General features: G+C 40.1%; 1 protein-coding gene across 1 annotated transcript in view; it reads left to right on the top strand.

Moving 5' to 3' along the window:
* Positions 1–20,055, top strand: part of SPAST (spastin) — a 46,769-nt gene extending 26,714 nt beyond the window's left edge. The window contains exons 8-18 of the mRNA XM_015408445.1: positions 1,314–1,407; positions 1,998–2,072; positions 3,056–3,127; positions 6,454–6,529; positions 6,804–6,895; positions 10,463–10,542; positions 11,428–11,470; positions 13,830–13,909; positions 14,418–14,488; positions 16,228–16,268; positions 19,015–20,055. Of these exons, the coding sequence (XP_015263931.1) occupies positions 1,314–1,407; positions 1,998–2,072; positions 3,056–3,127; positions 6,454–6,529; positions 6,804–6,895; positions 10,463–10,542; positions 11,428–11,470; positions 13,830–13,909; positions 14,418–14,488; positions 16,228–16,268; positions 19,015–19,137 (847 nt within the window). The 3' untranslated portion in view covers positions 19,138–20,055. The remainder of the gene's footprint in view (positions 1–1,313; positions 1,408–1,997; positions 2,073–3,055; positions 3,128–6,453; positions 6,530–6,803; positions 6,896–10,462; positions 10,543–11,427; positions 11,471–13,829; positions 13,910–14,417; positions 14,489–16,227; positions 16,269–19,014) is intronic.
* The last annotated feature ends 2,195 nt before the right edge of the window (positions 20,056–22,250 follow it).

Below are 22,250 nucleotides of genomic sequence, written 5' to 3'. Positions count from 1 at the left end.
CACTCCCAACTTTTCTTAGAGTGTGTGCTGAGCAGCTGACCGGTGAGGGATGTGACAATTCTGCCCTAAAGCCCAACAGGCCACCCTCCCTGCTCAGGCAAACAGGCCTTGAGTGAGCAAGAGAGACACAGCCCTGCTCCAAAGCTAGGGATGAAGTCATTTTGGTTAGAGAACCCACTTGTCTCGGCAGGAATTCTGTGCTCCCCAACCCCCTCTTCAGTGGGGTTCCCCCCCCCCCCCCCCCCCCGTTTGACAGGAGAAATATTCAAATTGGCTACTTTCATAATGTGAACCATGGTAGGTAGGAAATCAAGGCAATTGTTCTTCTCAAGTAAAACAAGCTGTATTCTACTGGCAAAACTAGAGTAAAAACAGATTTCAGGACTAAGATGCAGACCAATAAAAGAAATGAAAGGGAGAAAGATTGCTATCTACTTGAACTTCTAAACCCTGAGCATCTGATCGCCGCTTCCTGTTGGGAGATTGAAATGAGTGTATATGTAAAGAAGATGCTGTCCTTTGCATGGTCATACTTCCACCGCAGTCACACACATGTGTGTGCACAGAAGGAAAAGGTCGTTTTCTGTTCTCCTTATGTAGAGCAATCTTCTCTTTATGGAGAGCAACAGCCCACCAGAACCTGTTCAGCCAATAGAGAGGCACTACATATCAAAGACGTCCCATGTTTTCACTTCTGGCTGTGAAACTAGGCCTATCTGGCAGGAAGAGATTTTCCCCAGCCTTGGTGCCACACACACACACACACACACACCTCTGTCTCCATAAATGTCATCCCCCCATTCTGCTGTCATCCACAACAAGGGAAACTTAACAAAGATAGATCCGTTTTTAAAAATGTTTATTCTAAGCACAAACAAGACAAGGGTATTGGGATAGGGATGTATAGAACACAGAAAATAAAAGTACAGTTTTTGCATGACCTGCCTCTTCACATGAAACCAAGTTTTGGTTAGCTAAGATCTTCACAATGTTGGCCTTTCTTAGAACTATATAGCCAAAAGATGGACATTCACAAAAGGAGTAACTCTTTGGATTATTACGTAGGAAAAGTTAACCAGATTTCTTCTAGAGTAATAGTGCTATTTCCTGTGTTAGCTTAAAGTAGAATCGTCTTTGGGCTATAAACATCAAGCTGTGTTCCAAGAATTGGAGTATTTTAATATAAATTGTGGGTGACTTCATGATTTTGATTCCTTAAAAATGGGAGAGTTGAGAGGCGTGAAACTATCCAGCTGCACTGTAGAAGAATGAGGTGTCTATTGTTATACTAATTGGTATTCTGTATTTGTTAGTGGGCCATCTGTCAAATTTGATGATATCGCTGGGCAGGAGCTAGCAAAGCAGGCACTGCAAGAAATTGTTATTCTTCCATCTCTTAGACCTGAGGTAAGCAACCTGTTTTCTGTCTGTTTTCATGTTAGGCCTGAGAATCTTGTGTTCTGCAATAATTACCGTTCAGTTTATCTCAATACCGTTTATTCACAGCCTGGGGCAAATTACTTCCAGAGAAACTTGTTTTTTTCTATGTCATTTTCTTAATATTCTCCATTGCTGCCCATTTGGGTTGATCGTAATTATGACCATTCAATGGGGAGAGTATATTCACATTGTAGTAGCTAACAGCATGTTGCTAATTGAAATGACTCCTCCTCGAGAGTGTAGATCCTAGTCCAATATTCTAACTACTACAACACAGTGGCTGTCAGATGAGCCAAGCGTGTTAATACTTAAATTTGGTTGGTCCTTCCCTTCCTTTTCTTTTATATGGACTGCATTGGCCATCTCTCATATGCTCTTTTCCCCCCTTCCCCTTCTGTTTCATAATTGGAGTGTGAATAGGAAGGTCCTAGGATGGTTTGACTGGATGGTCTTCATTCCAAATCTGTATCTTAAATATCAGGGTATTTAATGTATGCTGATAAATTGCCGGTTTGTATGATGTGGGACAACATAATTTAATTCTACCATACTTTCAGTTGTTTACAGGGCTCAGGGCTCCTGCACGTGGATTGTTGTTGTTTGGCCCACCAGGAAATGGAAAGACAATGCTGGTGAGAGAACCATTTTTCTGTGGCAAATTTTTAGCGAAGACTCCCCTCCCCCCCCCCGGAAATCTGTACAGTTGTTTTATGCCATTGTGAAAAATTGACATTGCCTATTCTCTTTAAAATAGGAGCATATTTTATTGTTGGACAGTTAACCCTCACTGGAAACATGTTATGTGTGAGCTTCACCATGTCTTGTTATGAGAGCTCTTCATGTGTTTACTGTAAATTTTTGTGAAAGCACATTGGTAGCCATTGGTGAATCAAGCAAATCTTTTTTTAGCCCCCAGAATTGTCTGAAATAGAAAGGAAGGGTGAGGTTTACTTCTGCATGTCTAAAGCTGCATATGGTATTCAGAGGAGAAAAAGTAACCGTGTGCTTCTGGAGCACAGTGTTCGTACATTTCTTTCTGGCATTTAGGACTTGGGAAGTTAATTCACATGATGTTACTATGCAGCTTTTTTCTTTCCCTTATATTGGAAATGAGCTACATAACTTCATGAAAATGTTTTCCGTAGGCATTTGGCCATGTTGAAAAGGCACTTGCACAAAATATTGTACTGAGGTGCTTTTGATAATACTTTGCAAGTCAGCGATAGCAAAGTTTCCTGTTAAATTAGTTTCCTGAAATAATAAAACAACTAGAAAGTGAAATGGAACCCCTCCCTTCATAAACTCGTGTTCTCAGTTATGATAAAAGAGAGGATGTTGTGGAACATGCTTTAGAGAAAAATAGGCCTTTAAACAGTTGTTGAAAAAATTCCTGTGCTTAGTTCTTTGTGGATATTGTTTACAGTTTTGAGAAATGGAATGCCTTCAAATTTAGTTTCATACTACCTGCAATGAAATAATATATTGTGTCAACAATGTAGCAATATTTTGAATTTTCTTTAATGACACTCTACTGTTCAGTGTTACATATTTCAAGAAAGCATACTGTGAACTGTAGGACAGTGTTGTTCCAGTTTGGCCTTTTTTCTCTTTTCAGGCGAAAGCAGTGGCTGCAGAATCGAACGCAACGTTTTTTAATATAAGTGCAGCTAGTCTGACATCAAAATATGTAAGTTAATTCCTTATTCTGCCTGTGCGCTTTAGAAAACATCCCGGGAGCGCTTGATTTAGTGTGTTCTGCTGGAGGAATATTTGCACGAGGCTTCTGCAGTAGAAATTGTTGCCTTCCTTTAATACTAGAGTTGCTGCTTCTGGCTTTGCTTTGAGTTTGCTCTCCATAGCTGCAGCCCTGGGGGTCTGGGGCTTTGTAAACAGAAATAACAGCAAATAATTCTGGGTCCTTAAATAAAGGCCTGTTGGAGCCAAATGGAAAGATGATGAGGTATGGAAGAAAATACAATGAATGTGCAAGTCTGTCTTCAATGTGAGCTGCTTTGGAGACAGTAGCCATTCAGGAAAAACACCTTAAAGCACACAGTTCAATGAAGACTAAAACACGTGGACCATCTCTTAATTCACCCAAGTACCCACTTCATTATTTTTTTTATTTTGAAAGTAATAATCAGCTTCATGCTACATAAATACTTAAAACTTGGAAGTAGCCCATGTGTGCTGTTTTGAGCTCTCACTCTTTTAGTTAAAGAAGAGGGCTAAGGAGGCAAAGTGTCATAGCAATAGATTTGCCCTTCACAAACCTTGCAAGCTGGATACTGTTTCTGCTAAGACATTTGGATAATTAGTTCTTCCTTGGGAGATTGTTGATTTTTGTATTCATTCTGTCCCACTGTTGCTTCTGCTACAAAACTGGCAAAGCCTTTTTAAACCAGAAATGATAGGAGAATGAGTGTGCGCATCCTCGATTAGCAGCTGCTTACCACTGGATCACCTTGGAAGAGAAGAGGAGGTCTGAGCCATGATGGTGCTGCATATCCACTCTCCCTTTTCCCATTTATGTTGTATATTGGCAGAAGTTCAGGGGGAAATGACAAATGATGCATGTGGTTTGTTCTTTCTCATGTACCCCCTGACCACCACCACCACCCATCTTTACCTGCATGACCTGCAAAGAGGCTTTGGAAAGCAAGAACAGCAGATATTCAGACCTGCAAAGAGGCTTTGGAAAGCAAGAAGAATGACAAGAACAGCAGATATTCCTGCTTATCTCTCAGTCACCTCCACTCTTTTCTTTTTCAGAATCAGCAAATAGAGGAAGAGACTTTTTGCCTCCTCTACCTCTTTTGCCATTCTAAGTGAGAAATTGCTGTAAAAAGTATGCATGAGATATTTGGCTGTTTCTGAGCACAACTTGCTTGACACCTGGAGTATTCCTTTTAAGCTCAAGCGAAGAAACACTTCCTTTGCCCTGACTTAAAAGGAGATATGGCACACCAGCTGCAGGCAGAGCCTCTGTGTGAAAGCTCTGCCAGCAGCCAGTGGGAGGGGGCAGAGCTTAATGCCACCTTCAAGATGGTGGATGCTGTACTCCAGTGTTTTCTTCCCTTTTTAGCTCTTTAACAAGCCTTTTTTCTCTAAGCAACTCAGCTGCAGCTTAGCTATAAACCATAATTTAGCTGTTGAAGGAATTGCTGGGCAGTAGAGTTGCTAGGCATGGGGTAGAGCTGCCAGGGTTACATGAGAAAGAACAACCCACATGTATGGCCTGACAAACGGCAAGAAACTGAGGAGGTAAAGTCTTGAAGGGGAGAGTACTGGTGGCAATGATGTGATGTTACTTTAGGGGAAAACCCTGAAGTAATGCTGCACCTCTCTAGGAATTACTGGAAACTCTATGGCAAATCCATAGAGTCCCCTGTGATTCCTAGAGAGGACTCACTTCTGGATTTTCTGGCAAGGGATGTCATGCCATCACAAGAACCAAGGGCAAGGCTGGGCAGCTCTACCAGATTTTTTTTGGGGGGGGGTTCCTAGTAACTGGCAATATTCTTATCAGGTCAGCAGTGTATTTAAGGCCTCATTTCACCTTCAGCCTCTGCTGAAACAACACCCATAATACATTATTGGTGCCAGCTGCAGTAACTTGACTCCTGCCTTCATGCCTGGACTTCAAACTTGAGCAGGATAACCATATGTGTATCTGAAGCTTAACCCCAACAGGTGCTAGTGGTGGCCAGAAGGACCAGTCTGGGATTTGAGGTGTCTCCTGTTCTAAATGGAGTTGCACACACATCCTAAAAGATGTGGTTTGTTGTATGATGCTGCTGCTGTGCCCATGCCTCCTGCTGGGTAAACAGGTAGCAGTGGTGGAGAGGGGCGCCTTCCACCAGCTTTGGCTGATGAGCCAGCTGTGGCATTTCCTGAGCAAGAAAAATGTGCCACTGTGGTTCATGCCCTGGTAACACCTACAACAGAGGTGTTGAACTCATTCATTATGAGGGCCGGATCTGACATAAATGTCACTTTGTCGGGCCAGGCCATGTGTGCCATAAAATGTAACACAAGATACTGGAGATATAAACTTTATAAAGATGATTTCAGATGCCGAATGGCAATAGCAGGCATGATGTGCAGAGGGGTAGTGGATGTGGAGATAATCAGCATTGCTAATGAGACCGGAAACCTAGGTTTCAATTTGGTACAGGAGGATTCAGTCCAGGAAGATGCAAAGAATAAATGGACATAAGCGAAGAAGTGTGCAGTGTTTATGTTCAAACTGCCCCTGTTCTTTCCTTCCTGACTGCTTTTCTCTGCTCAGAATTTCAGCCTCCTGTGGTTACTTTTCATTTTTCAAAATTGAGGGAAATTGACCGGTTATAATATGTAGCTTTGGCCTTTAGGGAGGCTAGAGAAGAGTACCTGGATGCACAATGATGAGACATGATCTTTCTATGCCCTTTTGCTGCTTACTTACCATCCTAAGCTGGGAAATTGCTTGTGGGAAGGGAGAAATGGAAGAAAAATATATCTTTGTGTATTCCTCTTTTACTCTTTCTTCAACTCTGGTACCTCAAAACATCATTTTCTCAGGTCTTCCCATTCTTCATTTTTTGTCATCTGAAGTATTTTTGTCGTCTTCCAGATGAGATCAGAAAACGAAAATTGTCAGCCTGTTGACAGAATAATAATTTTGCTCAGTTCATACAACCTATGAGGGTTCTTTAGAGCCAGCTGCAGGTTTTTGCAATACATTGAATATAAGTTCCTAATTACAATTATTTGAAAATATACAATTGCGTTTTTGGAAAAACATAAGAAAGCCAACACTTTATTTTACTGGAATTTGTAAAAATACATTGACACACATTAAACTGGGGTTTTGTAAAGGAATGCAGAGAGCATATCATATGTAGTAGCATTGAGTTGATGTCATGGGTTCATGGAATGGAATTTAAAATAGTCTTTCACATAGAGCCAACTTTTGTTAAAAACAAATTTATACTTATGTATTTAATAAAGTAAATACTTTAATACTCATAGGTTGGTGAAGGGGAGAAATTGGTGCGTGCCCTTTTTGCAGTGGCCAGAGAACTTCAGCCTTCTATAATTTTTATAGGTAAGACTTCACTATTCCTATTGTAAGCTGCTCTGGTCATTTGAAAATTAACTTTTAAACTTAACTTTTAGATTTTAAAGTTAACTTTTAAATTAAGATGGTTGATGTTATCATCCATTTAATTTTTTATTTTTTTTTTGCCGTTTAAGGAAGTAGCATGTACAAAATTGTTGAAGGAAAAATGCCTTTAGGTATATATTCTGCATGCCAAATGTTTTAAGTTATTTTTATTTGGAAGCTCAGAAATTTCATATTGTTCCCGCTTAATTTTCAGATGAAGTTGATAGTCTCTTATGTGAAAGAAGAGAAGGTGAACATGATGCCAGCAGACGTCTAAAAACAGAATTTTTAATAGAGTTTGATGGTGTAAGTATTAGACTTCTGTTTATCCTAGTTGGAAGCTCTCAGTGGGTACTAACTGTAGCTAGTTAATGTTTGGCTCATTAGTTTAAGGTGTGCTGACTCTTTGTCCCCCATAGTGGACAAAGTACTAAGGTATTGCTGACTCCTAGATCTGTCATTAAACTTTCAGGTAGTGGTTAGCTGTGACATTTCTGTAGTTTTTGGTAATTAAAATCTCTTATTTCATTTATACCCTGCCTTTTCCCCTAGTAGGGACCCAAAGTGGCTTATATTGTTCTCTTTCATTTCTTTCTTCCTCTCTCCCATTTTATCCCTGTGAGGTAGACAAGGCTGAGAGTTTGTGACTGGCCCTCCAGGGTCAACCTACAACCTTCCATGGCAGAGCAAGAATTCAAACCAGCATCTCCCATATCCCAGCCCGCCAGTGTAATCATTGCACCACCTGACTGTTTGTAGTATAGTAACATAAGAACATAAGAGATGCCAATGTTGGATCAGGCCAAAGGCCCATCCAGCCCAACACTCTGTATCACACAGTGGCCAGAAATACCAGTGCCATCGGGAGGTCCACCAGTGGGGCCAGGACATTAGAAGCCCTCCCACTGTTGACCCCCCCCCCCAAGCACGAAGAAGACAGGGCATCACTTGCCCCAGAGTCAATGTTCCCTCTAAGCTGTGAAGTCTTGTGAGCAAAATTTTTACTTTGTGAGTTACTGGCATTAAAGTTGTGAGCAAGAGATTTGGCTACTGCATAAATTAGTTTGCTCTGGTGCCATCTTTCCTGAGCTAAGACAGAAATGTGTGAGCCAGAGGCCAAAAAATTGTGAGCTAGCTCACACTAACTCAGCTTAGAGGGAACACTGGTCCCTATCTATACCTTGTGGCTAATAGCCACTGATGGACCTCTGCTCCATATGCTTATCTAATTCCCTTTTGAAGTACAGGCAGTAAAGGTGTCTGGTGACACTGGAGTTGAATGGAATGGCCAGTTATTACTGGCCTTTGTGAGAGAATTGGGAGAGTGGTGGTGGAGCAACTCCAGGTCTTCCTGAACGATGCATCTGCCCTTGACCATTTTCAGTCTGTTTTCAGGCCTGGTTACAGGATGGAGACAGTGTTGGTGTCTTTGGTTGATTATCTTTGTCTGAATATAGTGTGCTGTGCTTTGTTGTTGTTGCTTGGATTTATCAGCAGCCTTTGATCGGGTAGATGATATCATGCTGCTGAGACATTTTGGAGGTAGAAGTAGGTGTTAAGGGGTGTACTTTTGAACACCTTAAATATTTTCTGATGGATTAGACTGAGTGTTGCTGAAGCTGATATCTTCAGTGCAGGACTTATCCTACCGATTTCAGCTGGTCAGCTTTACTGCCCATGCTGTTAGCTGTTGGGTGAGATCATCCATGGCTTTAAAGTTGGGTGGCATCAGTATGCCGATGATACCTAGCTCTGTTTTTTTTGCCTGGACCATCTGTTGCTGCTGTTTCAGTCTTCAGTCATTGCCTGGCTGCTATAGTGTAGTAATTAAGGGTGAAATTTAATCCTGACATGACAGAGGTGATATTGGTTGTTAAGGCTGAAGTTTTGGAGGGTGTTGTTGCTTTCCACGTGCGATGGGGCTTAGCTTGACTCAGGCTAACTTGGTTAAGAGTCTGGGTGTTATATCCAGTACTATTGCTCAAGATGTGAGTTAGTTTAGCAGTGAAAAAAATGCTTTGTTCTATCTCGTTTTAGCATGAAGGGCGGCTCCCTACATTGAGCCAGCCAGTCTATACCATAATAATGTCAAAGTGAGATGATTATAACATGTTGTCTGTGGGACTGCCCTTGAATTCCACAGAGTTGCTACAGAACTCTGAAGCTCATTAGTATCAGGAACTAGAGAGAATGGGCATATTACATGTATTCTGCAGTCAAATAATTGGTTACAGATTAGTTTCTGGGTTTAGGGTTATTACCTGTTAAGCTCTTTGTGGACTGGACCCACACATATGAAGGAACACCTCTTGCACTGCTGCAATAGTTTCGCTCATGTGAACAAGGCCTGCGCATGAATGAGATGAGCACCTGCCCATACCAGAGCATTCTCTCTTGTGGTCACTGCCTGGTGCAATAGGCTGTCCAACAAGATTAGAAAGCCTCCTGTACTATTATTGTTTCATAGAATGTGCAGAACTTTTTAGGAGGACGTTTCTATGGAAAGAAAACTGCAGTAATTTTTTAGTGTTTGAGTTAGTAAATGGTTCTTATGGCTTTTACTTTTGTAGTCTACCTTGAATCTTCTGTTAAAAAAAATGTCATTCAATAAATTAAATAAGTGAAGGTTTAACCCATTAAGTATACCATGTGTATTGTTTATAATTTACTGTAAGGTAGTGTTGGGTATTTCCCCCCCAATTTATACTGTGATTTATTAGTTATGCGTGCAGGGCCGACCCCAGGTTTTTTTGAACACTAGGCGAGGATACCTTCTGGTCCCGTCCACCCCCCCACCCCCCGGTGGGCCCACCAGTTTTCAAACATAAATGCATTTTAGGAAGAATGCAAAGTTGGGAGCAACTTGAAAGCACTTCACACTCACTCACACACACACACACACACACACACAGAGTTAATGCAAATGCAGCACGTGGTCTTCTCCGTTGTCAGCCCCCTGTAAAGAAACCCTGCTGCTAGTTGCCTTCTTGTTTTGTTTTTTTAACTTTGTTGGTTTCCTTGTCTACATGATGATCCCCCCTCCGCTGCCCGTCACAGTCTACTTTCACAGTTAAAACAGCTCCCCAGCGCCGTTTGAACCCCCTTCCCCGCGGAGAAGGCGTCCTCGGGGTCCCTTGAGCAGCATCCTTCCCAGTCTTCCTGCCAGCTTTAAACTCTCCTGGGACCCGAAATATAAACGGGCTGGGAAGGTTTACACCAGGCAGTGTCTCTTCCTGGGCCCGGAGCAGCAAGTCTTCCAGCCAAAGCCAGCCAGGCATCCCCCCCACCCCCCCAAATTGGGTCTGCCAGTCACAGAGACGCGGAGGGGGAGCTGTAAAAAAAACAGGCGTCTCTAAGGAGGCAAAGCAGATTGACCACCGGGATGTGTGCGTTTACTGGGCAGTTAGACTGACAGCGGTGTATCACGCCTAATCGGCGCTCAGGGCTCGTGGGCGCCCTCCTTTCCCTCACCCCCCCTGCCAGCATCTCTCCCCTCCCCCCTGTCCGGTCCAGTCCTCGAAGGCAGAGTGGGGTGGAGGAGGCAGAGGCGGGGGTGGACTTGTTGAAGCGGCAGCCGCGGGTCACCCAGGCTGCACCTTGGCTCTGCCTGGCACGGCTGAGGAGTGCTGTTGCCGCTACCTGTAAAGCGCGTTAGGCTCACGCGCTGTCTTGCCGAGTTTCTCTCTCTCGCTCTCAGTCTCTCCGCTGCCCTGTTTTCCAGCTGCGTCCCTAGGCTGCCTCCTAGGTTGGCCTTGTGATAGAGCCAGCCCTGCCCTGCATGCATGTTCAGTGTGTTTATCATAATATTATTTCCTAATTGTCTGCAACTCAGCTTCAAAATGAAGTAATAAATCTGATTTATGGAAATAATAGGTACAGTCTTCTGGAGAAGACCGAATACTTGTGATGGGAGCAACTAACAGGCCACAGGAGCTTGATGATGCTGTTCTCAGGTACTCTGAAAGATGCAATAACCTGTCACACATACAGCATATTTTCAAGGATATGTTTATTGTTTAAATGTGACCACTTGTCACTTTAAGACTTTTTCACTACATTTTTTCAACTCTTTCCTACCTCTTCGATAGCAAAAACTTAAGACAAATACTAAGGTAATATAGGATGCAGCACTTTGTGGGTATCTCTCGCAATAACAGGGTATATTAGTAGTTTTGTTTGTAGAAAACCGACATTCTGTCAGATTTCATAAGTATAGTACAATTGTACCAAATAGTACAATTATATATACTAAGATATATATAAAATTCATTTTATGTTAAAATAAGTGTAGGTTAGTGAAAAGAGTTATACTAACTTGTTCCAAAAATGCTTTTCCTCGTAGCTTCAAATTTTGCAGAAATTTTGTATCTCTCTAGCTATATAAGTAGTACTGGGAGAACATGCTTGCATCAGCTTATTTTAAACCTATTTCTTGTGCACGCGAGTGTCTTGGTTTCCAGCTCTTTGTATATGCTATGTTATGTTTAATAAACAATTTATGTGTGTGTGCATGCAAACATGACACGTTTATGAAAATTCTTTTATTGAGAAAAGCATAGACTGGCTTCACTGAATAGAAATTTGAATTTTTACAGGAGTTAGACTAACCAAAGTTTAAAATAGTTATCTAGTTTTCTGGCGCATATATTTTAGCAAAGAAATGTGCTGCATTTATGGACAACCTTCTGTCAGAGGGAAGATTTCGCTGTCAATGCCATCTTTGACTACAACTGTTCTTTCGAAAGTATGATGTCGGCTCTTAGATATTGACATCTGAGATGTGGTTTTTAAGGTGTTTTGATCTTCTTACTACAGCTTCTGTCATACCTGTTTTTCAGACGATTCACCAAGCGGGTATATGTATCTTTACCAAATGAAGAGGTACGTGGCTTGTTAATACGTTCTCACCTACTAGTGCACCTTCCTGTTAGTTCTTATGGGGATCCAGATTATTTTATTGGTTTAAATTTGCAGCTTACGATTCACATAGTTTTCCACAAATGTAATGTCTTCATGTGCATTATTTATATAGAGGTTGCACAGCAGGAGATTTTTATGTTCCACAATCTATTTTCTTGTACTTTAAGACTTTCAGCTTTCATTAGAAAAAATTCATGTTTCTTTGAAGAAGCAAAAGTTTGATCATATGCTGACATCTGAATAGATTTTGAGAAACCAGAGTCCCTAGTTATATGTTACTGCCTGTAATTCTTTGTGGCTTGGATCTAGACTGTTTATATGACCACCAGGATTACTGTGTCCGAAGTGCAAATTTCCTGCCTCCCATGGCAGCCCAAAATGTCCTCTAAAATCTTATTCCTAGAGGAGAAGGTTCCCCCTCCCCGGGGTTTCAGAGACATTTTGGGTTCCCATGGGAGAGGAACGGCAGGAGAATAAGTTTAGCAGGCAGAAACCCTTGTGCCTATGCAAACATTAGTCTGGATCTAACCATGTGAGTCTAATTTCAGTTCTCTCTGCGCAGCTCTTATTAAATCTACTATATCCTTTTCTACCAAAAATTTTAAATTTATTGGAAACAAATATATTCACATGGAGCATAACCAAGTTAAGCAAAGTCACACTGTTCATTTTGAATGCTGGAATTTTTTTGTTTGTTTGTTTTGAGGTGGCAGGTATTCTGGGCATTGCAGCTTCCCTGGGTTTATTCACTTAGTTTCTGTTGAACACGATATGTGCATTAGCTACAGGAAAGCAATATCTAAGGAGAATCATAACAGCTTGCATTAAAATGTTGGAATTCGTTTTGTTAAGATGTTTGTTGTTTAAAATAAAAATTAAAAAAAATGTTTGGGCAGGAGTTTTCACTGAGTGATAATTGGTAGTTTTTCTAGCAATTCTTATACTTCTGTTTGTGTAATAACGTGCAAACAGAAAAATGATTTCTGGATCAAGTTTCAGAAGTGTAGTGATCTTCAGCCTTTCTTCTTCATAGTCTCTGCATCCTACAATCATCAAGAGATAGATTTTAGATGCAAAAAATCTCCCCCCCTCATGTAGTCTTGACTGTGTGTGCCTAAGGTACAGGGGAGACAGTTTCCTGCTCAGCTTTCTTTTGACTGCAGCAGCATTGATAGAACACACTGTCCTCAGAGACTTCTTCACTGGCAGCTAGTTCTGCATTAAATCTTTTCTGCTCTGTGAATGCCACCATCCATCAAACTTGTCCTTCTACAGTACAGTAAACCAGAAAGGGAAAAAAATGCCAGGTGATAGGTGACTCGCTTATTATCATACAAAGCCCCTATGCGTTTCATTGTGCAGGCTTCATCAGGGGGATCAGAGAATTCACCTACTGCTGGATTTAATTTAATTTCATTGTTGTTGAACAGGTCCAGCGTGAGGTGAATTCTCTGATCCCCCTGGCGAAGCCTGCATGGCAAAAAATGTAGCAGCTTTGAGTGATAATATACCAATCACATATTACCTGGCATTTTTTGCCTTTTTGGTTTGCTGGGTGTAGCCCAATTTTACTTCATCCTTCTGCAATACTGCACATTTATGGCACAGCAGGCAACTTTTAACAAGCGTGGGGGAGGGTGAATGTCACCAGTTGAGGGCCATGATTCAGGCCTCCTGTGCCTTTGAAAACAGCATATGAGAGAGACTTGGTTTACTGCCAGAAATAAGCAGGGTGTGTTTGATCCTCTGAGTTCAAAGCGACTCTCTGGTGGCAAGTCCTTTTGTCTCCCTCTGGGAGAGTGAGAGAATACAGCTGTGATTGAGAACAATAGTCCCATTGCCCCTTACTGGCATCTTCTGCATTATGTCCATATGCGTTTTCGGCAGGAGTCTGTCAGGTGTTATCATGCTCTTGTTATCACCCATCTGTCACAATCTGTCATTCACTTCCTAAACCCATTCCACAGGAACTGGTAGTACATGTCTTGTCAGTGTTGCCCTTCGAACCACATGTTCTTCAGACCACTTATAACTCCATCATCTTTATTTACTAGTCCATGGAACAAGGCAGTTCTGCATCCTGATATCTCTGCCTTTCCAAAGGGGCTGTCAGCGTTACACCTGAATCAGGACTTGGTTCTCCTTAGCTGTTTTTTCTAACACAGCATCTATATTCCTTGGATGCCTGTAAAGTGTTTTTCATAAGGACAGGATTCTCCCATTTAGAAAATACTAGTTCCTGTCTCACTGTTTTAGACCAATTATGGCACTGGATATTTTATGATCTCAAGACTTACAGCTACTGAATGTTTCTTAACAGACACGATTGCTTTTACTAAAAAATCTCTTGAGCAAGCAAGGAAATCCATTAACCCAAAAAGAGCTGGCACAGCTAGCTAGGTAAGTAACTTTTTATCACTAACTCTTACTGGTGTATATTTGGCTGTATTGGTAGCCACTGCTCCCTCAAAGCTGTGGAGTCTTGTGAGCAAAAATTCTACTTTGTGAGCTACTGGCATTAAAGTTGTGAGCGCGCGATTTGGCTACTGCATAAATTAGTTTTCTCTGGAGCCATCCTTCCTGGAGACAAAAATGTGTGAGCCGGAGGCTAAAAAACTGTGAGTTAGCTCACACTAACTCAGCTTAGAGAGGACACTATTTGTAGCTATTGTTCATTAGCAAGAATTCTAAAAGTGTATGTTAATGGTATTTTATGTGTGTGCTTGATTTTCTGGCTTTTAATGTAAATAGTAGAGGTGTAAAGATATACATATCATGCCATTGTCATGATACTGATGTTCTAAAGCTATGTCTGAAGCTTAATTTGTAAGATGGACTGTAAAACATTCAATACAACACTTAATTATTAAATTCTGAAACCCAGTGTTCATTTTTCCTCTTTATAAAGAATGGCAGAAGGATACTCGGGGAGTGACTTAACAGCATTAGCAAAAGATGCAGCTCTTGGCCCTATTAGAGGTAAGCATCATTAGCTGTTAATCACTGTTTTAGACCAATTATGGCACTGGATATTTTATGATCTCAAGACTTACAGCTACTGAATGTTTCTTAACAGACACGATTGCTTTTACTAAAAAATCTCTTGAGCAAGCAAGGAAATCCATTAACCCAAAAAGAGTTGGCACAGCTAGCTAGGTAAGTAACTTTTTATCATTAACTCTTACGGGTGTATATTTGGCTGTATTTGTAGCCAATGCTCCCTCAAAGCTGTGGAGTCTTGTGAGCAAAAATTCTACTTTGTGAGCTACTGGCATTAAAGTTGTGAGCGCGCGATTTGGCTACTGCATAAATTAGTTTTCTCTGGAGCCATCCTTCCTGGAGACAAAAATGTGTGAGCCGGAGGCTAAAAAACTGTGAGCTAGCTCACACTAACTCAGCTTAGAGAGGACACTATTTGTAGCTATTGTTCATTAGCAAGAATTCTAAAAGTGTATGTTAATGGTATTTTATGTGTGTGCTTGATTTTCTGGCTTTCAATGTAAATAGTGGTGTAAAGATATACATATCATGCCATTGTCATGATACTGATGTTCTAAAGCTATGTCTGAAGCTTAATTTGTAAGATGGACTGTAAAACATTCAATACAACACTTAATTATTAAATTCTGAAACCCAGTGTTCATTTTTCCTCTTTATAAAGAATGGCAGAAGGATACTCGGGGAGTGACTTAACAGCATTAGCAAAAGATGCAGCTCTTGGCCCTATTAGAGGTAAGCATCATTAGCTGTTAAGGAAAAAATAACAAATGTAAGGTGGCTAGACCCCCCCCCCAAAAAAAATGCAATTAAAGCAGTGTTTTCAGAGTTGGTATCATGTGATCCTTGCAGTTTACTGCTAATAACCTGATTACATTTGGAGACTTCCCAATGTAGAGTGAACTGTGATCATGCAAGCATATTCTTACCTCACCATCTGTGACAGAAATCAGCTTGCTGTTCTCCTAGCAGGTGTAGTGGATGCAGTGTTGAATCAACAAAGTACATTCATTTCTGTAAACATCACTAGGCTATTCAGTCAAAAAGAAAGATCCAGTTTTAAGTTTGTCACTTAAAATAATGCAAATGAGCACTCAAAATACACTTTAAGGTTAGATTTTCAAGCAGAATAAATAAATGATATTTTAGCTGGTGCTTACCTGACAGTTTGAGGATTCAAAGTAAACTAACAAGGGATTTTGGAAATTTGGCTTAAAATAGCTATATAAAGTTGTTGGAATCTAAAAGCGGTGGGAGTGGTGATCTTTGTGGGCATCCAATATAATGCCATCCAGCCCATTGAAGTAGTGTGGCTGGAGTGGCTGCAGGTAGAATGAAGAATCATGTGGAAGCACATTGTGTGCATATGTGCCTCTCTGGATCCTCGTCAATAGTATAAATACTGTGTGCGTATCCTCAGTAAAAATCAGTTGTTCATAAACATCTGGCATGGGTCTCTCCCAAAGCTGAGATTAATATCCAGTACTGAAATACTCAGAAAATACTTTAACAGCTTTTACTTCTCCAAGTCATTTCTCCCTTTATTGTTTATTAGTCTGCAACAATAATTTTACATGCTGTCCTAGATAACTGAAAACTGATGGGAACTTTACCACTACTGGTGTTGCCTTCTTAAAGTAATTGAGGGTGCTAATACTGAAGTTTCTGGTGTGATTTTTTTCCTTTTGAAGTTCATTGATTGTATTTATTCTAATTTGTAGAACTAAAGCCTGAGCAAGTGAAGAATATGTCTGCCAGTGAGGTATGAATTTTTAAATTTGTTTTGCGACATCCCTCCCACCCAACCCCTCCCCCTGCTTTGTCTTATTTGCTTCATAACCTTTATAAATAGAATACTATAAGTTCTCTTTACAGGTTGTTTTTATAATGGGGGAAGGGAACTGTGTTTTCTATAGCTGTTGCATAGGTTGTGTATTTATACTTATTTATTTAGAGAATTTATATGCTGCCTCTACAGAATCCTGTTCATAGCAGCTCGCACACATGCTGAAATCCTAAAAACAGCATGAACTATGAAAACTAGCAACCTATAAAACAACAGTTAAAAGCCCAGCCCCGGCATAAACCGTTCAGCTCTGTAAAATTATCCTTGTAAGACTGTCCTCAGTCTAGAAGGAGACTTTAAAAACAGTTTTACATGATCAAACTCCTTAGCTGAAAGCCTGGGTATAATAAATATGTTCTGGTCAGATGGTTAAAGAGTAGGGTATGCATCAGGCAAGCCTCAAGTAGGAGGGGCATTCCAAAGGTGATACCACTAAAAAAGCCCTGTTCCTGATGGCCACCCACCTCACCTCTGCATCTGGGGGCACAGAGAGCAGAGCTTCTAAAGAGGATTTTAACTGGACACTACAGGAAGAAGCAGTCTTTCAAATACCATGGCCTTTAAACCATTTAGTATCATAAATGTAGGAGCCAGTGCTTTGAGCTGTCCCCAGACACACCTGTATTTCAAATACTCCTGAGATAAAAATAATCCTGTCTAAACTTTTCATACCTGTTTGAACAATGTGTTTCACAAAGTGAATGGTCTTATTTGTTTATCTTCATAATGTGGACCACATTATTAAAATATTTAATTGAAATAGGAAGGTAATCTGCAATATATGTTTATAATTTAGTATGGGAGTATGAGAAAACAAGCACATTCTAAAAGTTGTCAGTCTTTTTCATATGTTGTATAAAACTTTATTATGAAAACAGTTTAGGATGTGTCACCACATAGTCTACATGTTCAACACTGGGGCCTAAAATTCAGGAGGGGATTTAGAATTCTGAAGTCTTTCTGCTAAAGCAAAAAGCATTAGACTGTTTAATCAACGCCCACTTAGTTTAGGTAGTGACCAGCTCATATCTGCCCCCTAACATGGGGCCCAGAAACACAGCCAATTTCCAGTAGAGAGAACCAACAGAGAGGAGGCAGGGCCCCATGTTAGTGGCAGAGATGAGCTGATCAGTAACTATACTAACCACGTACTTGCATCTTGATCCATCATAGCTCACTGGAAAAGAACAGCCTCGGAGTTCCAGACTTAGCTGGCACCAGAGCTTTCAGGGTGACTTAGCAAAAAATCAAGGCTCTTTTTGCAGATTGTCCAAGTTTATTTGTTAGTGCCAAATAAGGGTTTGTAGTTACTTTTAGCAATTTTTGTACCAATTGTGGTTTGTTGTGACATCTGAATTCACAGACTGCTTTAAGTAGCATTGCCTCTTGTGACCGTCTGATCACAGAGATGGCAGTGCCCTTGCTGGTGGGATTCAGAAGGTACAAGCAACAGACTACCCATATTTATGCACAGATTCAATCATATGTTACTTATACCTGCTAAACTAACCAGAGATTGTTGCAGAAACCATGGTTTTTGTGACATCTGAATGCAACTTTAACTATGTATAAGAAATTGACTCTTAGATATTACTGGGTATCTGTAGTCTTTGTTTCAAACCTATGTCCAACATTCAAGCCAACAAATGTTGGTAGTGAAAAGAAGTAACTGGGAGCAACCTTGAAATTCACATATATAGTGCCATATAGGGATGGGCACGAACCGGGGAAATGGTGGTTTGGGGTGGTTCAATGTTTTGTTTGAGTACACGAACCATGAACTTTCACAAACTTCCCATTTCCCAAACCAGTGTGTGGTTCATTCGGTTCATGAGTTTGGGAGGTGGTAGAACAGCTCCCTTGTGAGTTAGAGATGTCAAACTCACACGGAGTCTTCAGCAAGCTCTCCTTCACCCACCCTCCAAGTTTGGTGAAGGTTGGATTTGGGATGTCTGAGTTATAGGGCCCCCCCAAACAGGTGCCCCAAGGAAAACTCAGCAGCAAGCAATTCTTCCTGATGTGCTCTCACACAACAACTAACTCCTCTCTCTTCCTGCTACAAAGTGAAAGCAGCTGAGTCTGTGGTGTGTGCGTGTATACACACACAATCTGCTCCCATAGAGCAGAGTGGAAGCTCCGTGGTTGACTCCCAGAGCTGCCAATCAAGCTATGGACAACTTCTATGGGTACTTCTAGGGCTCTCCACAAGTCCACCCCCAGCGTTGCCTAGGAATTGATTGAATTGGTGTCAGGTTATCTGGAGAACGAATTGCTCTGATGAACCAAATGAACCTCCATAGAAAAAAGGTGGCTTGCTTTTGGATTCGGGAACAACACAGCCAAACAAACCAACTTGGTTTGTGTTCGAACCACAGTTTGTTTCTCAGTTTGTGCCCATCCCTAGTGCCATATATAGAAATAAGAAAACAGATCTAATATAATTTATTTTGTCATTATTCTCTCTCTGCTTAACTTTTGTTCTGCTGGTTTTCATTCTACTTTTTTTGGGGGGGGAGTTTCATTCTACTGTTTTGTTTTGTTTTTTGGAGCTTCATAGGTAAATAAGCATATTTTAAAGTTCCATTTCATCTTGGTCAAAATATAACTAGAAAAGCAAGCCCAATATATAGAAATGTATGTAAAATGCTTTCTTTGCTTTTAGATGAGGAACATCAGATTGTCAGATTTCACTGAGTCCTTGAAGAAAATAAAGCGTAGTCTCAGTCCTCAGAGCCTGGAAGCTTATATTCGTTGGAACAAGGATTTTGGAGATACGACAGTCTGATACACAGTCTTGTAAAATAAAGGGAGAATGATGCCAGCAAGGGACAGTTGATTCAAACTGCTGCTGGAAGGCAGCCAGAGTTTACAGGACCTCACAGATTCCTACTTATCTGCACAGAAATGAGGCTGATTTTAAGGGGGAAAGCAAATAGAATTGTCGATCAGGATCTCCTAGCCTTTAATATTCGGATTTATACATGGGGCACTGTAACAGCACAATAAAGATGTTGGAGGAAAAACTCTAGCTGTTAAGTGATCGTAGGAAATGTAATTGGTGTACTTTGTTGCTGACTGAAATATTATGGCATTATCCATTAGAAAATGGCATTATCCATGGGGGGAAATGCTTTTTATTTTCTCATGACATTTTTTGATTTTCTGTTTGTTAGCTTCTAATTGTAAAGTCTGTTTTCTCGACCTGTACATCTATAATGTGCCAAATTAAAATACACTTGATAGATCAAGTAGAATAGTATTGGGCATAGCATTATTTTTTTAAAATTCTGCAGTTTAATGGAGCTGGTCTGTTACTTTTTGTTCTAATGGAACTTAGGAAAAGATATGTGACCACCAAGCAGTAATGACTGGTGAACCCAACTGCAATATCAAGTGGCTTAGAGTTTCCAGACTTGTCATTCTTTTCCTGCAATATTTCTCTGGTATTGTAGATTTGTAGCCCAAGATATATGAGTAATGGTATTGACTGTCAAAAGAACTGCAATGTTTCTTCTTGGTATTAGTTTCAGACATAAAATGACTGAAAGCCAGAGAAGTTGCCACTCTGGAAATCTTTTAATCTATGCAAGTGATCATGGCTATGGTTACTTGTTTAAATATGTTAGTCTTTTATACCTTTCATATAGTACTTCAGTTTGTAGACTGTATTCTGCAAAAGACTCAACTGACTTTTAAAAAGTGCAGCAACTAAATTGTTTCTTGTAAATACATTAATTTTTATGGTATGAATGATATGTAAATCCTTGGCCTTTTAAAATTAAAGGGGAGGCATATTTGCTTCTTTGTGGTATGTGTTTACAAAATTGATGGTTTTGTTCTTATTCAATTGCTATGATTAAAATACCACCTAAGTAAAAACAAGAAGACTATTCCATTTTTCATCACTTCTAAACTCGATGGTGGTGGGGTGCCAGGGAGGTCAGTAGAAAATAAGCAAAGTGGGAATTCTGTTAATGTTTCTCTTTAGTATTTTTTTTAATTGTGCCTTCCAGTTAGAAGGAAGATTTATTTTGACTTTATTGAATGAAAATGGGACAGTCAAAATTCTTCTCTTACTCTCTGTAGTTTGAATATAAAATTACTGATTGTGAACTGATGAGCTTTTTTAGCACGTCTATAGTTGAGACTTCTGTCCATTGCTAAATATTAGCAATGATAGAACAAATGACACCATAAGTGCAAAGCCATGCTACAGGCGCAATCGGAATTGTTCTAAAATCTATAGTGATCTGCTAAAAGCTAACAAGATTTGCTTAAGGCACTACAAAGAAATTAAAATATAAAATAATGGTTTTTCATTAGATTGGTTATTCATGGCAGGTGCCCTATATCAATGCCTGAAGCTCATTTCTTCTGAGAGCTTGAAAAAGTTTGAACTATGTTGGATGTCTTCAATGCCACTCTCTATAATTTTACCTACTTTTCACCAAAAGTGTAACATATTTGGCATTAGTTCCCTGTGAGTCAAAATTGTGCATATTAATTATGTGTCATTGATCTCTTCTAATGCCTAAGTAGACAATTTCTGCGATAACCCTTTTTTCTGTTAAGTCAAGGCTTGTTTCAGTGTCTGAAAGCAGAAATATTGTGTTGGGTCCCTTCCGTCTCCTACGCCCCTCAAGTTACTTCTGCCCAGCCAAGGAAGAACTGCCTGCGTGAATAGAAGAATTATCAATTTTGTTAAATACTCTTAAGTCACTGGTTAGTCTAGATGTGGAGGAGTTTTGGGATATATGTTTACCCTTTTACTACAAGTGTTGCCAGGGCAGACTTTATTGTATTTGAAATGACAATAAATACTCATCTTAAAATTAAATGGGATAAAAAAGCTAATTCCATGATTTCATATTTGGACAGGCTTTCACCAAATCTGCCAAATCATCCCCTCTGAAAATCGCAAAGTTTACTTAGGATATGAGCAACTGAAGAGAACAGCTATATTCTCATCTTCCTGATATAGCTGAATCTCGAGGGAAAGACAGAACTGAATTAGTAGAAATCCTGTATCAATTCAGACTCAGTAAAGTCTATGGAAATCCCTGTCAGTGAGTTTAGCTGTAGTCCTTTGTTTTATATTTGCTAATTTCAGTGGGAATAAGAAATCCTAACTGGGCTCAGGACTGCAGTCAGGATAACTGCCTGGTTAGAAGAGTCTCCCATAGGAGAAAGCAATGAAATGGAAATTTACTACTTGTGGTTGAATAAATTGCCCTCTGATGGCAATATCCAGGAAATCTGGGGAACTTTTTGTACTGTTCAAACCAACAGTACTAAAATTTAGGTGGAAATACTGGATAAGGTTAAAGCAACTGGATGGGAATGGTATTGCAACATTTTTTGAAAAGGCTTCATTATAATTACTTGAACAAATGTAATGCTGTGTCGTTTTTGTACTTTTTCGTTTTATGATCAGTAGTAGTAGCTTTGACTATTCTACTTTTTTCCATTTGTTTCTAAAAGTTCAAATGAATTTAGTTCTCATTCCCTAGCTGAGGAAGACAAGACTTGTATGAGCTATCCCTCAGGTCCTCAATTTCTTTTGCAAATATTTGTGATTAATGGTTCAGTTACCACAGTTCTTCCCAAATGTAACAAAGTGGGAGGGGAGCACAACTGTGTGGTGGGTCACTTAGTGGCTAAATAATGTTTTTATAGTTCTGTTACTGTGGATGCCATTAAACATAGGTTCCCTTTCAAGCCATAACTCAGTAATTGATTGTTTCTTTTTCTTGTTTCAAATCTGTCTTTAGTAAAAGTAGTTCCTGCATATATATGGATTGACTCTGGCTTTTGTAAAATAACATTCCTGTTCTACTGACATCTTCCTAGAAAATGTACAGTGTGTTACTACTGACCAGTAGACATTTAGCCATTAGT

Source organism: Gekko japonicus, unplaced genomic scaffold (genome assembly GCF_001447785.1).
Source record: "Gekko japonicus isolate JY-2015 unplaced genomic scaffold, Gekko_japonicus_V1.1 scaffold897, whole genome shotgun sequence".
Lineage (NCBI taxonomy): Eukaryota > Metazoa > Chordata > Lepidosauria > Squamata > Gekkonidae > Gekko > Gekko japonicus.
This window is presented reverse-complemented; position numbering and strand designations above follow the sequence as displayed.